The sequence below is a fragment of the Lytechinus variegatus genome, chromosome 4, assembly GCF_018143015.1.
Source record: "Lytechinus variegatus isolate NC3 chromosome 4, Lvar_3.0, whole genome shotgun sequence".
Taxonomy (NCBI): domain Eukaryota; kingdom Metazoa; phylum Echinodermata; class Echinoidea; order Temnopleuroida; family Toxopneustidae; genus Lytechinus; species Lytechinus variegatus.
This window is the reverse complement of record NC_054743.1, coordinates 54,143,076-54,160,442: the sequence shown is the minus strand read 5'-3', so window position 1 is coordinate 54,160,442 and position 17,367 is coordinate 54,143,076. Positions and strand designations below refer to the sequence as shown.

At 36.1% G+C, this 17,367-nt stretch overlaps 1 protein-coding gene across 1 annotated transcript in view; it reads right to left on the bottom strand.

Moving 5' to 3' along the window:
- Positions 1-1,609: 1,609 nt before the first annotated feature.
- LOC121414340 overlaps positions 1,610-17,367 on the bottom strand; it is a 59,387-nt gene continuing 43,629 nt past the window's right edge. Inside the window, exon 8 of the mRNA XM_041607487.1 lies at positions 1,610-1,795. Within this exon, the coding sequence (XP_041463421.1) occupies positions 1,793-1,795 (3 nt within the window). The 3' untranslated portion in view covers positions 1,610-1,792. The remainder of the gene's footprint in view (positions 1,796-17,367) is intronic.

The following is a 17,367-nucleotide window of genomic DNA, read 5'->3' as shown; positions in this document are numbered from 1 at the left end:
GTGTGTTTATCACATTATGTTTTATTTCACAGAAATAAAGCATAGTTGCAAATTGATATAAACTTTACAAAATAAAAAGTTTTGACTGAACAGTATAGACGCAAATTTCACTTCTTGGGCCATTGTCTGAGGTACATTCATTACAAATCCTTATGCAAAAGCTAATTAGACAACATCATAATTTCATGAGATACGAATGCATATACATGTAAAGTTTCAATGAAACAAATGGAAAGAAACGAACCAGAGAGAAAAAAACGAATTTTGTGTTTGTCTTCCGTGCTCATGAACAATTCAAGTGAAATGAGCTTTTTACCCTAAACAAATTTTGGTTCATATTGGTAGTGTAGAGAATGCGGTAAAAGAAATATTTTTTCCGATCGTTTTTAATTATTATTGTTTTTTTACATCGATAGCACTAATCAAACATTTGCTGTTTTTTATATAATAGAAGACTGGACTAATGTTTGTCATTTCGGATATTGTATGCATCTTGATGGCTGTATATTAACTTTAAAATGACAAATTGCCTTTGTCATAAACCTTGCAAAATGTAACTAGATTTTTTTTTCAAAACACACACAAAAAAGAAAGCTTTAAATCAAGATTATCATGATTAAAACGAAACCAAGGCGATCACGATTATACGCTTATCCCTAGACGCTTCAATAATTAGAAGGTAAAAATAAGTTTAAAGAGGTAAAAATATACCTTTCAGATGATGCTAAAGATTATTTGAACGTAATATTTTAGACATCACGTACATTACCAGACTGATGCGTCTGTCGTTATTTGTTCTTTAATCGTTTGTTTCTATTATATACGTACTTGTCAACAGGGGAAAAGACTAACAAGTATGGTTCATTTCAATAAAAAAAATCAAATAAATCCCTACCTCCTGACCTTTGACAAACCTAAAATTAAAATGTTAATGGTCTAATATCATTTAAAAAGGAAAATGTAAAGTACATTGCGTCACCGAAAATAGGGACACCGGAATAAATGTATTTTTTGCCATTAGAAGCATAACTTCTCCTCATAAAATTAATGGAAAAATAATTATGCTTCAATTCTTTTATTTGATACCTCAACATTTATATAACGCATGCATGACTGAGTTAAAACAATGGAAAATGGTGCTACGAATCTAATTTGCACGAGAAAATTTGCAATTTTGAGTGAGTTTTCTTGCTTTTACTGCTATCTATATGAAAAAAAAAATCATACATCGATCAGCAATCTTTTCCTCTTCCATATGAGACCAAAAGCGTAAAATATGATTGACGCAAGGTTAAGAAAAGGTTGGATAAAAACATGCTTGATTTTTACCTATTCGACGGATGGTTGGAAACATGGGCGGAAATCCCAGGGGGGGGACAGGGGGGACGTGTCCCCCCTACTCAAAATAGTAGGGGGACACAATATCAAATGTCCCCCTACTACTTTGGGTCTTTGGTGAGGCTAAGAAATATATCACTCAAAATGGGAATAAAACGTCCGTTTTGAGACGAGATGACTTTTTTTGCTTGCTTGTCAAATACATTTTCGTCGAAATGACCTTAAATTTTATGTAATAGCCGTTTTTTTTTTTTTTTTGCTTGTCAAATTTTCCAGACCCTTGTCCCCCTTACCATGCCTACCTTTTGGGAGAGATTTCCGCCCCTGGTTGGAAACAACAAGCATCCCTCCCTCCACAAACACACACACACACACAACCGCAGACAAGAGGCTAACGTTGAATGCTTCTCGGGCTGGGGAAGGAAAGCCCTTTATTGTTGCGGGCTGGGTTGTGTCACTATAAGATGGTGAAATTAAGATTATCATGATTGATCGATAGATTGACTGAATTTATTCTGCTTATCTTTCAATTCAAACACAAACTACAATACAATCTTAAGTAAAACATAAAAGAAGTTAAAGAAAAGGGAATCCACTTTGAAGCAATGTTTGCTCATCTCGGTTCCCTGGAATAAATAATGGACTATAATGAATTATAATAATAATTAAGAATGTTTAACAGAATAATAAAATAATACAAACTGGGCCAAGCGCGTTATGCTTATACACAATTTTCGAACGATAATGATATCGTTCCTCTGGTATATAACATTAGACAAATTTGAGTTAAAGAAAGTGAATATCCGCATCACTTCATACTGCAACTAGAACTGCAATCGTTTCAGAACGATGTGCATGCATTGACGCCTCTGATTTAATAGAGGGCAAGAAACAGAAGGAGATAGAGAGAAAACTCTAGATGATATACATTCTCAAAATATTAGAGGGCGGTATTTCTTAAAGGAATGGTCACTGATGCGTAAAACACAGTTGGGTTATGTGAAATGATACAATTGGCAAACCCTGAAAATATGAGACAAAAATAAATTCAAACAAGGAAGTTATGGCAATTCAACTATTTTACGATTTTGCAATAGAGGGCGCTATTTCTAAAGTTATGGTCACTAATTATGGATAACATGTCTACCAAATTAGAATGAATTTGGATGAGGAACGGTGGCAGGGGAGGACTAACAAAAATTACATGTTAATCAAATTGGATTTTAGCACATTTTGCTGTCCATAGGAAGTTACATTCTCGAGTAAAATTTTTTAGACCATTTGGCACCCCATACGTTGTTGTTGAAAATGTGTGCATTGTGAGCAAGCAGTATACCATATGTTCAGATTGACTTATCTTGAAATTTTCTGTTGTAACCTATGTCGTATTTCTAATCACTGGAAAGAGTATTCCAATGCGGTGACATTGATACCACTTTTATTTGTGGGGAGGCAATAGACCGGAAGTAAATGCCATATAAAGAAAGACATTAAAAATGAAGGTTTTGCACAATAATTTTAAGCTGACGTCAGCAATTTGTTAGCTTCTGTTACAAAACATTAACGAATTGTTGAAGTATATATCAATACTCATATCTGCCAAGTTAAAAAGAATAAGCTTCAATAATAAGGAAATAAGAGCAAGTTGAAGTTGTGCTGGCATTAAAGTGCCTTTTGGGGTATTTTGCTGATTTTGGGGAGCATTTTTCAGATATTTCGTCAGTTGTAAGGTATATATTTTTTTAAATGGCATGAAAGGGCATATCTTGAAGAAGCTAAATCCAAGAAAAGGTACGGGTATGGCCATGCATGACGCAATGAGGAGCATTCAAAGGTAAGTGTTTTTGAAACTTTAGAGGGCGCTATTTCAATGACGAAAAATCAGTGATGCGTGAAAACTGAGTAGTATGTATGATATGATACTGTAATCAACTCCTGAATATATGAGCTCGAAATGAATAAAAACAAGAAAATTATGGCAATTTTACGATTTTTTGACTTTACATTTTAATAAATATGAAGTTTTTGAAGGAAGGCTATTTTGGATTTGAATTTAAGGCATTTTCATGGCATTTTGAAGGTCAAGTTATACGTCGCAGATGACGGAGCAACTCTTGGACTATCTATAGCAATTTGTTAGAAGTCTTTAGCATGCAGGATAACTGAGATATGAAAGAATGAAGAATGGTATGCAAATGGACTTGAAATTGACAAAATGGCGCCTGGATGGTCATGCATGAGTGATTTTGGAAATTGGAAGACGAGAGGCACAACTACAGATGCTGGACAACATGTCTACCAAATTTGGTTGAATTTGGATGAAGGACGGAGCCAGGGTAGAGCTAACAAAACCATGTGTTAAACAAATGGGATTTTGGTGGAAGAAGAAGAAGAAGAAGACTAGAACTGCAATCGTTTCAGAACGATGTGCATGCATTGACGCCTCTGATTTAATAGAGGGCAAGAAACAGGAGGAGATCAAGAGAAAACTCTAGATGATATACATTCTCAAAATATTAGAGGGCGCTATTTCTTAAAGGAATGATCACTGATGCGTAAAACACAGTTGGAGTATGTGAAATGATACAATTGGCAAACCCTGAAAACATGAGACCAAAATAAATTCAAACAAGGAAGTTATGGCAATTTAACTATTTCAAGACTTTGCAATAGAAGGCGCTATTTCTAAAGGTTATGGTCCCTAATTATGGACAGTATGTCTACCAAATCAGAATGAATTTGGATGAGAAACGGAGGCAGGAGAGGACTAACAAAAATTACATGTTAAATTGGATTTTGGCAGATTTTGCTTTTCATAGGAAATTACATTCTCGAGTCAAACAAATTTCGTCCATTTTTAGACCATGTGGCCACTGAAGAAAGAGAGAGAGAGAGAAAGACGCAGAGAGAGTAATAGAAATAAGCATACAAATTCGCTGACAATTCATCAACGTAACCCAGTGTTAAGTACATACCAGAATGATGTGCATGCATAAACTGAGTTTATCGCCTTACTGGACAAATGGCGTGCCATAGTAGTTCGTTTTTTGTGCGAAACCGATGCAATAGACACTGTGTACAATTCTGTTGTTGATAATGTGTACATAAAGAGCAGTATACCATGTGTTCAGATTGACTTATCTTGAAATTTTCTGTTGTGACCTATGTCGTATTTGGTATCACTGGAAAGAGTATTCCAATGCGGTGACATTGATACCACTTTTATTTTTGAGCAGGCAATAGACCGGAAGTAAATGCCATATAAAGAAAGACATTAAAAATGAAGGTTTTGCACACTAATTTGAAGCTGACGTCAGATTTTTGTCAGGTTTTGTTACAAAAGGTTGACGAACGGTTGAAGTTTATATCAATACTCATATCAGCCAAGTTAGAAAGAATAAGCTTCAATAATAAGGAAATAAGAGCAAGTTGAAGTTGTGCTGGCATTAAAGTGCATTTTGGGGTATTTTGCTGATTTTCGGGAGCATTTTTCAGATATTTCGTCAGTTGTAAGGTATATATTTTTTTTAAATGGCATGAAAGATCATATCTTGAAGACCCTAAATTCAAAAAAGGGTACGGGTTTGGCCACGCATGACGCAATGAGGAGCATTCAAAGGTAAGCGTTTTTGAAACTTTAGAGGGCGCTATTTCGATGACGGAAGGTCAATGATGCGTGAAAACTCAGTAGCCTGTATGTTATGATACCGTAATCAATTCTTGAAATAATGAGTTCAAAATGAATCAAAACAAGAAAGTTATGGCCATTTTACGAATTTATGACTTTACATTTCAATAAATATGACGTTTTTGAAGGAAGGCTATTTCGGATTTGAATTTAGGACATGAAGATGGCATTTTGAAGGTCAGGTTATACGTCGCAGATGATAGAGAAAGTCTTGGACTATCTATAGCAATTTGTTAGAAGTCTGTAGCATGCAGGATAATTGAGATATGAAAGAATGAAGAATGGTATGCAAATGGACTTGAAATTGACAAAATGGCGCCTGGATGGTCATGCATGAGTGATTTTGGAAAATGGAAGACGAGAGGCACAACTAGGGATGCTGGACAACATGTGTACCAAATTTGGATGAATTTGGATGAGGGACGGAGTCAGGGTAGAGCTAACAAAATCATGTATTAAACAAATGGGATTTTGGTGGAAGAAGAAGAAGAAGAAGATTACGGAATAGGAATATGGAACACTAGAACTGCAATCGTTTCAGAACGATGTGCATGCATTGACGCCTCTGATTTAACAGAGGGCAAGAAACAGGAGGAGATCAAGAGAAAACTCTAGATGATATACATTCTCAAAATATTAGAGGGCGCTATTTCTTAAAGGAATGATCACTGATGCGTAAAACACAGTTGGAGTATGTGAAATGATACAATTGGCAAACCCTGAAAATATGAGACAAAAATAAATTCAAAGGAAGTTATGGCAATTCAACTATTTTAAGACTTTGCAATAGAGGGCGCTATATTTCTAAAGTTATGGTCACTAATTATGGATAACATGTCTACCAAATTAGAATGAATTTTGATGAGGAACGGTGGCAGGGGAGGACTAACAAATATTACATGTTAATCAAATTGGATATTAGCACATTTTGCTGTCCATAGGAAGTTACATTCTCGAGTAAAATTTTTTAGACCATATTGGCGGCCCATACGTGGTTGTTGAAAATGTGTGCATTGTGAGCAGTATAACATGTGTTCAGATTGACTTATCTTGAAATTTTCTGTTGTAACCTATGTCGTATTTGGTATCACTGGAAAGAGTATTCCAATGCGGTGACATTGATACCACTTTTATTTGTGTGGAGGCAATAGACCGGAAGTAAATGCCATATAAAGAAAGACATTAAAAATGAAGGTTTTGCACAATAATTTTAAGCTGACGTCAGTAATTTGTTAGTTTCTGTTACAAAACATTAACGAACTGTTTAAGTATATATCAATACTCATATCTGCCAAGTTAAAAAGAATAAGCTTCAATAATAAGGAAATAAGAGCAAGTTGAAGTTGTGCTGGCAGTAAAGTGCATTTTTGGGTATTTTGCTGATTTTCGGGAGCATTTTTGAGATATTTCGTCAGTTGTAAGGTATATATTTTTTTAAATGGCATGAAAGGGCATATCTTGAAGACCCTAAATCCAAGAAAGGGTACGGGTTTGGCCATGCATGACGCAATGAGGGGCATTCAAAGGTAAGCGTTTTTGAAACTTTAGAGGGCGCTATTTCAATGACGGAAGATCAATGATGCGTGAAAACTTAGTAGCATGTATGTTATGATACCGTGATCAATTTCTAAAAGAATGAGCGCAAAATGAATAAAAACCGAAAAGTTACGGCCATTTTACGACTTTTAGACATTACATTTCAATAAATATGAAGTTTTTGAAGGAAGGCTATTTCGGATTTGAATTTAAGGCATGAAGATGGCATTTTGAAGGTCAAGTTATACGTCGCAGATGATGGAGCAACTCTTGGACCATCTATAGCAATTTGTTAGAAGTCTGTAGCATGCAGGATAACTGAGATATGAAAGAATGAAGAATGGTATGCAAATGGACTTGAAATTGACAAAATGGCGCCTGGATGGTCATGCATGAGTGATTTTGGAAAATGGAAGACGAGAGGCACAACTAGGGATGCTGGACAACATGTTTACCAAATTTGGATGAATTTGGATCAGGGACGGAGTCAGGGTAGAGCTAACAAAACCATGTGTTAAACAAATGGGATTTTGGTGGAAGAAGAAGAAGAAGAAGAAGAAGATTACGGAATAGGAATATGGAACAAGAACAATGCATTGTCGCCATTGGGCGTCAATGCAAAGAACAATGCATTGTCGCCATTGGGCGTCAATGCAAAAAACAGAAAAGTTACGGCCATATTACGACTTTTAGACATTACATTTCAATAAATATGAAGTTTTTGAAGGAAGGCTATTTCGGATTTGAATTTAAGGCATGAAGATGGCATTTTGAAGGTCAAGTTATACGTCGCAGATGATGGAGCAACTCTTGGACTATCTATAGCAATTTGTTAGAAGTCTGTAGCATGCAGGATAACTGAGATATGAAAGAATGAAGAATGGTATGCAAATGGACTTGAAATGGACAAAATGGCGCCTGGATGGTCATGCATGAGTGATTTTGGAAAATGGAAGACGAGAGGCACAACTACGGATGCTGGACAACATGTCTACCAAATTTGGATGAATTTGGATCAGGGACGGAGTCAGGGTAGAGCTAACAAAACCATGTGTTAAACAAATGGGATTTTGGTGGAAGAAGAAGAAGAAGAAGAAGACTAGAACTGCAATCGTTTCAGAACGATGTGCATGCATTGACGCCTCTGATTTAATAGAGGGCAAGAAACAGGAGGAGATCAAGAGAAAACTCTAGATGATATACATTCTCAAAATATTAGAGGGCGCTATTTCTTAAAGGAATGATCACTGATGCGTAAAACACAGTTGGAGTATGTGAAATGATACAATTGGCAAACCCTGAAAACATGAGACCAAAATAAATTCAAACAAGGAAGTTATGGCAATTTAACTATTTCAAGACTTTGCAATAGAAGGCGCTATTTCTAAAGGTTATGGTCCCTAATTATGGACAGTATGTCTACCAAATCAGAATGAATTTGGATGAGAAACGGAGGCAGGAGAGGACTAACAAAAATTACATGTTAATCAAATTGGATTTTGGCAGATTTTGCTTTTCATAGGAAATTACATTCTCGAGTAAAACAAATTTCGTCCATTTTTAGACCATGTGGCCGCTGAAGAAAGAGAGAGAGAGAAAGACGCAGAGAGAGTAATAGAAATAAGCATACAAATTCGCTGACAATTCATCAAGGTAACCCAGTGTTAAGTACATATCAGAACGATGTGCATGCATAAACTGAGTTTATCGCCTTATTGGACAAATGGCGTGCCATAGGACGTTCAGTTCGTTTTTGCGCGAAACCGATGCAATAGACACTGTGTACAATTCTGTTGTTGGTAATGTGTACATAGTGAGCAGTATACCATGTGTTCAGATCGACTTATCTTGAAATTTTCTGTTGTAACCTATGTCGTATTTGGTATCACTGGAAAGAGTATTCCAATGTGGTGACATTGATACCACTTTAATTTGTGCGCAGGCAATAGACCGGAAGTAAATGCCATATAAAGAAAGACATTAAAAATTAAGGTTTTGCACAAGTGCCATAGGACGTTCAGTTCGTTTTTGCGCGAAACCGATGCAATAGACACCGTGTACAATTATGTTGTTGGTAATGTGTACATAGTGAGCAGTATACCATGTGTTCAGATTGACTTATCTTGAAATTTTCTGTTGTAACCTATGTCGTATTTGGTATCACTGGAAAGAGTATTCCAATGCGGTGACATTGATACCACTTTTATTTGTGCACAGGCAATAGACCGGAAGTAAATGCCATATAAAGAAATACATTAAAAATGAAGGTTTTGCACAATAATTTGAAGCTGACGTCAGATTTTTGTTAGTTTTTGTTATAAAAGGTTGACGAACGGTTGAAGTATATATCAATACTCATATCAGCCAAGTTAGAAAGAATAAGCTTCAATAATAAGGAAATAAGAGCAAGTTGAATTTATGCTGGCATTACAGTGCATTTTGGGGTATTTTGCTGATTTTCGGGAGCATTTTTCAGATATTTCGTCAGTTGTAAGGTATATATTTTTTTAAATGGCATGAAGATCATATCTTGAAGACCCTAAATTCAAAAAAGGGTACGGGTTTGGTCACGCATGACGTAATGAGGAGCATTCAAAGGTAAGCGTTTTTGAAACTTTAGAGGGCGCTATTTCGATGACGGAAGGTCAATGATGCGTGAAAACTCAGTAGCTTGTATGTTATGATACCGTAATCAATTCCTGAAATAATGAGTTCAAAATGAATTAGAACAATAAAGTTATGGCCATTTTACGAATTTTTGACTTTACATTTCAATAAATATGACGTTTTTGAAGGAAGGCTATTTCGGATTTGAATTTAGGACATGAAGATGGCATTTTGAAGGTCAGGTTATGCGTCGCAGATGATAGAGAAAGTCTTGGACTATCTATAGCAATTTGTTAGAAGTCTGTAGCATGCAGGATAATTGAGATATGAAAGAATGAAGAATGGTATGCAAATGGACTTGAAATTGACAAAATGGCGCCTGGATGGTCATGCATGAGTGATTTTGGAAAATGGAAGACGAGAGGCACAACTAGGGATGCTGGACAACATGTGTACCAAATTTGGATGAATTTGGATGAGGGACGGAGTCAGGGTAGAGCTAACAAAATCATGTATTAAACAAATGGGATTTTGGTGGAAGAAGAAGAAGAAGAAGACTAGAACTGCAATCGTTTCAGAACGATGTGCATGCATTGACGCCTCTGATTTAATAGAGGGCAAGAAACAGAAAGAGATAGAAAGAAAACTGTAGATGATATACATTCTCAAAATATTAGAGGGCGCTATTTCTTAAAGGAATGGTCACTGATGCGTAAAACACAGTTAGATTATGTGAAATGATACAATTGGCAAACCCTGAAAATATGAGACAAAAATAAATTCAAAGGAAGTTATGGCAATTCAACTATTTTAAGACTTTGCAATAGAGGGCGCTATTTCTAAAGTTATGGTCACTAATTATGGATAACATGTCTACCAAATTAGAATGAATTTTGATGAGGAACGGTGGCAGGGAGGACTAACAAATATTACATGTTAATCAAATTGGATATTAGCACTTTTTGCTGTCCATAGGAAGTTACATTCTCGAGTAAAATTTTTTAGACCATATTGGCGGCCCATACGTGGTTGTTGAAAATGTGCGCATTGTGAGCAGGATACCATGTGTTCAGATTGACTTATCTTGAAATTTTCTGTTGTAACCTATGTCGTATTTGGTATCACTAGAAAGAGTATTCCGATGCGGTGACATTGATACCACTTTTATTTGTGTGGAGGCAATAGACCGGAAGTAAATGCCATATAAAGAAAGACATTAAAAATGAAGGTTTTGCACAATGATTTTAAGCTACCGTCAGCAATTTGTTAGTTTCTGTTACAAAACATTAAAGAACTGTTTAAGTATATATCAATACTCATATCTGCCAAGTTAAAAAGAATAAGCTTCAATAATAAGGAAATAAGAGCAAGTTGAAGTTGTGCTGGCAGTAAAGTGCATTTTTGGGTATTTTGCTGATTTTCGGGAGCATTTTTGAGATATTTCGTCAGTTGTAAGGTATATATTTTTTTAAATGGCATGAAAGGGCATATCTTGAAGACCCTAAATCCAAGAAAGGGTACGGGTTTGGCCATGCATGACGCAATGAGGGGCATTCAAAGGTAAGCGTTTTTGAAACTTTACAGGGCGCTATTTCAATGACAGAAGATCAATGATGCGTGAAAACTTAGTAGCATGTATGTTATGATACCGTGATCAATTTCTAAAAGAATGAGCGCAAAATAAATAAAAACACAAAAGTTACGGCCATTTTACGACTTTTAGACATTACATTTCAATAAATATGAAGTTTTTGAAGGAAGGCTATTTCGGATTTGAATTTAAGGCATGAAGATGGCATTTTGAAGGTCAAGTTATACGTCGCAGATGATGGAGCAACTCTTGGACTATCTATAGCAATTTGTTAGAAGTCTGTAGCATGCAGGATAACTGAGATATGAAAGAATGAAGAATGGTATGCAAATGGACTTGAAATTGACAAAATGGCGCCTGGATGGTCATGCATGAGTGATTTTGGAAAATGGAAGACGAGAGGCACAACTAGGGATGCTGGACAACATGTGTACCAAATTTGGATGAATTTGGATGAGGGACGGAGTCAGGGTAGAGCTAACAAAATCATGTATTAAACAAATGGGATTTTGGTGGAAGAAGAAGAAGAAGAAGACTAGAACTGCAATCGTTTCAGAACGATGTGCATGCATTGACGCCTCTGATTTAATAGAGGGCAAGAAACAGAAAGAGATAGAAAGAAAACTGTAGATGATATACATTCTCAAAATATTAGAGGGCGCTATTTCTTAAAGGAATGGTCACTGATGCGTAAAACACAGTTAGATTATGTGAAATGATACAATTGGCAAACCCTGAAAATATGAGACAAAAATAAATTCAAAGGAAGTTATGGCAATTCAACTATTTTAAGACTTTGCAATAGAGGGCGCTATTTCTAAAGTTATGGTCACTAATTATGGATAACATGTCTACCAAATTAGAATGAATTTTGATGAGGAACGGTGGCAGGGAGGACTAACAAATATTACATGTTAATCAAATTGGATATTAGCACTTTTTGCTGTCCATAGGAAGTTACATTCTCGAGTAAAATTTTTTAGACCATATTGGCGGCCCATACGTGGTTGTTGAAAATGTGCGCATTGTGAGCAGGATACCATGTGTTCAGATTGACTTATCTTGAAATTTTCTGTTGTAACCTATGTCGTATTTGGTATCACTAGAAAGAGTATTCCGATGCGGTGACATTGATACCACTTTTATTTGTGTGGAGGCAATAGACCGGAAGTAAATGCCATATAAAGAAAGACATTAAAAATGAAGGTTTTGCACAATGATTTTAAGCTACCGTCAGCAATTTGTTAGTTTCTGTTACAAAACATTAAAGAACTGTTTAAGTATATATCAATACTCATATCTGCCAAGTTAAAAAGAATAAGCTTCAATAATAAGGAAATAAGAGCAAGTTGAAGTTGTGCTGGCAGTAAAGTGCATTTTTGGGTATTTTGCTGATTTTCGGGAGCATTTTTGAGATATTTCGTCAGTTGTAAGGTATATATTTTTTTAAATGGCATGAAAGGGCATATCTTGAAGACCCTAAATCCAAGAAAGGGTACGGGTTTGGCCATGCATGACGCAATGAGGGGCATTCAAAGGTAAGCGTTTTTGAAACTTTACAGGGCGCTATTTCAATGACAGAAGATCAATGATGCGTGAAAACTTAGTAGCATGTATGTTATGATACCGTGATCAATTTCTAAAAGAATGAGCGCAAAATGAATAAAAACACAAAAGTTACGGCCATTTTACGACTTTTAGACATTACATTTCAATAAATATGAAGTTTTTGAAGGAAGGCTATTTCGGATTTGAATTTAAGGCATGAAGATGGCATTTTGAAGGTCAAGTTATACGTTGCAGATGATGGAGCAACTCTTGGACTATCTATAGCAATTTGTTAGAAGTCTGTAGCATGCAGGATAACTGAGATATGAAAGAATGAAGAATGGTATGCAAATGGACTTGAAATTGACAAAATGGCGCCTGGATGGTCATGCATGAGTGATTTTGGAAAATGGAAGACGAGAGGCACAACTAGGGATGCTGGACAACATGTCTACCAAATTTGGATGAATTTGGATCAGGGACGGAGTCAGGGTAGAGCTAACAAAACCATGTGTTAAACAAATGGGATTTTGGTGGAAGAAGAAGAAGAAGAAGAAGATTACGGAATAGGAATATGGAACAAGAACAATGCATTGTCGCCATTGGGCGTCAATGCAATTACGGAATAGGAATATGGAACAAGAACAATGCATTGTCGCCATTGGGCGTCAATGCAAAAAACAGAAAAGTTACGGCCATTTTACGACTTTTAGACATTACATTTCAATAAATATGAAGTTTTTGAAGGAAGGCTATTTCGGATTTGAATTTAAGGCATGAAGATGGCATTTTGAAGGTCAAGTTATACGTCGCAGATGATGGAGCAACTCTTGGACTATCTATAGCAATTTGTTAGAAGTCTGTAGCATGCAGGATAACTGAGATATGAAAGAATGAAGAATGGTATGCAAATGGACTTGAAATGGACAAAATGGCGCCTGGATGGTCATGCATGAGTGATTTTGGAAAATGGAAGACGAGAGGCACAACTAGGGATGCAGGACAACATGTCTACCAAATTTGGATGAATTTGGATCAGGGACGGAGTCAGGGTAGAGCTAACAAAACCATGTGTTAAACAAATGGGATTTTGGTGGAAGAAGAAGAAGAAGAAGACTAGAACTGCAATCGTTTCAGAACGATGTGCATGCATTGACGCCTCTGATTTAATAGAGGGCAAGAAACAGGAGGAGATCAAGAGAAAACTCTAGATGATATACATTCTCAAAATATTAGAGGGCGCTATTTCTTAAAGTATGATCACTGATGCTTAAAACACAGTTGGAGTATGTGAAATGATACAATTGGCAAACCCTGAAAACATGAGACCAAAATAAATTCAAACAAGGAAGTTATGGCAATTTAACTATTTCAAGACTTTGCAATAGAAGGCGCTATTTCTAAAGGTTATGGTCCCTAATTATGGACAGTATGTCTACCAAATCAGAATGAATTTGGATGAGAAACGGAGGCAGGAGAGGACTAACAAAAATTACATGTTAATCAAATTGGATTTTGGCAGATTTTGCTTTTCATAGGAAATTACATTCTCGATTAAAACAAATTTCGTCCATTTTTAGACCATGTGGCCGCTGAAGAAAGAGAGAGAGAGAAAGACGCAGAGAGAGTAATAGAAATAAGCATACAAATTCGCTGACAATTCATCAACGTAACCCAGTGTTAAGTACATATCAGAACGATGTGCATGCATAAACTGAGTTTATCGCCTTATTGGACAAATGGCGTGCCATAGGACGTTCAGTTCGTTTTTGCGCGAAACCGATGCAATAGACACTGTGTACAATTCTGTTGTTGGTAATGTGTACATAGTGAGCAGTATACCATGTGTTCAGATCGACTTATCTTGAAATTTTCTGTTGTAACCTATGTCGTATTTGGTATCACTGGAAAGAGTATTCCAATGTGGTGACATTGATACCACTTTAATTTGTGCGCAGGCAATAGACCGGAAGTAAATGCCATATAAAGAAAGACATTAAAAATTAAGGTTTTGCACAAGTGCCATAGGACGTTCAGTTCGTTTTTGCGCGAAACCGATGCAATAGACACCGTGTACAATTATGTTGTTGGTAATGTGTACATAGTGAGCAGTATACCATGTGTTCAGATTGACTTATCTTGAAATTTTCTGTTGTAACCTATGTCGTATTTGGTATCACTGGAAAGAGTATTCCAATGCGGTGACATTGATACCACTTTTATTTGTGCACAGGCAATAGACCGGAAGTAAATGCCATATAAAGAAATACATTAAAAATGAAGGTTTTGCACAATAATTTGAAGCTGACGTCAGATTTTTGTTAGTTTTTGTTATAAAAGGTTGACGAACGGTTGAAGTATATATCAATACTCATATCAGCCAAGTTAGAAAGAATAAGCTTCAATAATAAGGAAATAAGAGCAAGTTGAATTTATGCTGGCATTACAGTGCATTTTGGGGTATTTTGCTGATTTTCGGGAGCATTTTTCAGATATTTCGTCAGTTGTAAGGTATATATTTTTTTAAATGGCATGAAGATCATATCTTGAAGACCCTAAATTCAAAAAAGGGTACGGGTTTGGTCACGCATGACGTAATGAGGAGCATTCAAAGGTAAGCGTTTTTGAAACTTTAGAGGGCGCTATTTCGATGACGGAAGGTCAATGATGCGTGAAAACTCAGTAGCTTGTATGTTATGATACCGTAATCAATTCCTGAAATAATGAGTTCAAAATGAATTAGAACAATAAAGTTATGGCCATTTTACGAATTTTTGACTTTACATTTCAATAAATATGACGTTTTTGAAGGAAGGCTATTTCGGATTTGAATTTAGGACATGAAGATGGCATTTTGAAGGTCAGGTTATGCGTCGCAGATGATAGAGAAAGTCTTGGACTATCTATAGCAATTTGTTAGAAGTCTGTAGCATGCAGGATAATTGAGATATGAAAGAATGAAGAATGGTATGCAAATGGACTTGAAATTGACAAAATGGCGCCTGGATGGTCATGCATGAGTGATTTTGGAAAATGGAAGACGAGAGGCACAACTAGGGATGCTGGACAACATGTGTACCAAATTTGGATGAATTTGGATGAGGGACGGAGTCAGGGTAGAGCTAACAAAATCATGTATTAAACAAATGGGATTTTGGTGGAAGAAGAAGAAGAAGAAGACTAGAACTGCAATCGTTTCAGAACGATGTGCATGCATTGACGCCTCTGATTTAATAGAGGGCAAGAAACAGAAAGAGATAGAAAGAAAACTGTAGATGATATACATTCTCAAAATATTAGAGGGCGCTATTTCTTAAAGGAATGGTCACTGATGCGTAAAACACAGTTAGATTATGTGAAATGATACAATTGGCAAACCCTGAAAATATGAGACAAAAATAAATTCAAAGGAAGTTATGGCAATTCAACTATTTTAAGACTTTGCAATAGAGGGCGCTATTTCTAAAGTTATGGTCACTAATTATGGATAACATGTCTACCAAATTAGAATGAATTTTGATGAGGAACGGTGGCAGGGAGGACTAACAAATATTACATGTTAATCAAATTGGATATTAGCACTTTTTGCTGTCCATAGGAAGTTACATTCTCGAGTAAAATTTTTTAGACCATATTGGCGGCCCATACGTGGTTGTTGAAAATGTGCGCATTGTGAGCAGGATACCATGTGTTCAGATTGACTTATCTTGAAATTTTCTGTTGTAACCTATGTCGTATTTGGTATCACTAGAAAGAGTATTCCGATGCGGTGACATTGATACCACTTTTATTTGTGTGGAGGCAATAGACCGGAAGTAAATGCCATATAAAGAAAGACATTAAAAATGAAGGTTTTGCACAATGATTTTAAGCTACCGTCAGCAATTTGTTAGTTTCTGTTATAAAACATTAAAGAACTGTTTAAGTATATATCAATACTCATATCTGCCAAGTTAAAAAGAATAAGCTTCAATAATAAGGAAATAAGAGCAAGTTGAAGTTGTGCTGGCAGTAAAGTGCATTTTTGGGTATTTTGCTGATTTTCGGGAGCATTTTTGAGATATTTCGTCAGTTGTAAGGTATATATTTTTTTAAATGGCATGAAAGGGCATATCTTGAAGACCCTAAATCCAAGAAAGGGTACGGGTTTGGCCATGCATGACGCAATGAGGGGCATTCAAAGGTAAGCGTTTTTGAAACTTTACAGGGCGCTATTTCAATGACAGAAGATCAATGATGCGTGAAAACTTAGTAGCATGTATGTTATGATACCGTGATCAATTTCTAAAAGAATGAGCGCAAAATGAATAAAAACACAAAAGTTACGGCCATTTTACGACTTTTAGACATTACATTTCAATAAATATGAAGTTTTTGAAGGAAGGCTATTTCGGATTTGAATTTAAGGCATGAAGATGGCATTTTGAAGGTCAATTTATACGTTGCAGATGATGGAGCAACTCTTGGACTATCTATAGCAATTTGTTAGAAGTCTGTAGCATGCAGGATAACTGAGATATGAAAGAATGAAGAATGGTATGCAAATGGACTTGAAATTGACAAAATGGCGCCTGGATGGTCATGCATGAGTGATTTTGGAAAATGGAAGACGAGAGGCACAACTAGGGATGCTGGACAACATGTCTACCAAATTTGGATGAATTTGGATCAGGGACGGAGTCAGGGTAGAGCTAACAAAACCATGTGTTAAACAAATGGGATTTTGGTGGAAGAAGAAGAAGAAGAAGAAGATTACGGAATAGGAATATGGAACAAGAACAATGCATTGTCGCCATTGGGCGTCAATGCAATTACGGAATAGGAATATGGAACAAGAACAATGCATTGTCGCCATTGGGCGTCAATGCAAAAAACAGAAAAGTTACGGCCATTTTACGACTTTTAGACATTACATTTCAATAAATATGAAGTTTTTGAAGGAAGGCTATTTCGGATTTGAATTTAAGGCATGAAGATGGCATTTTGAAGGTCAAGTTATACGTCGCAGATGATGGAGCAACTCTTGGACTATCTATAGCAATTTGTTAGAAGTCTGTAG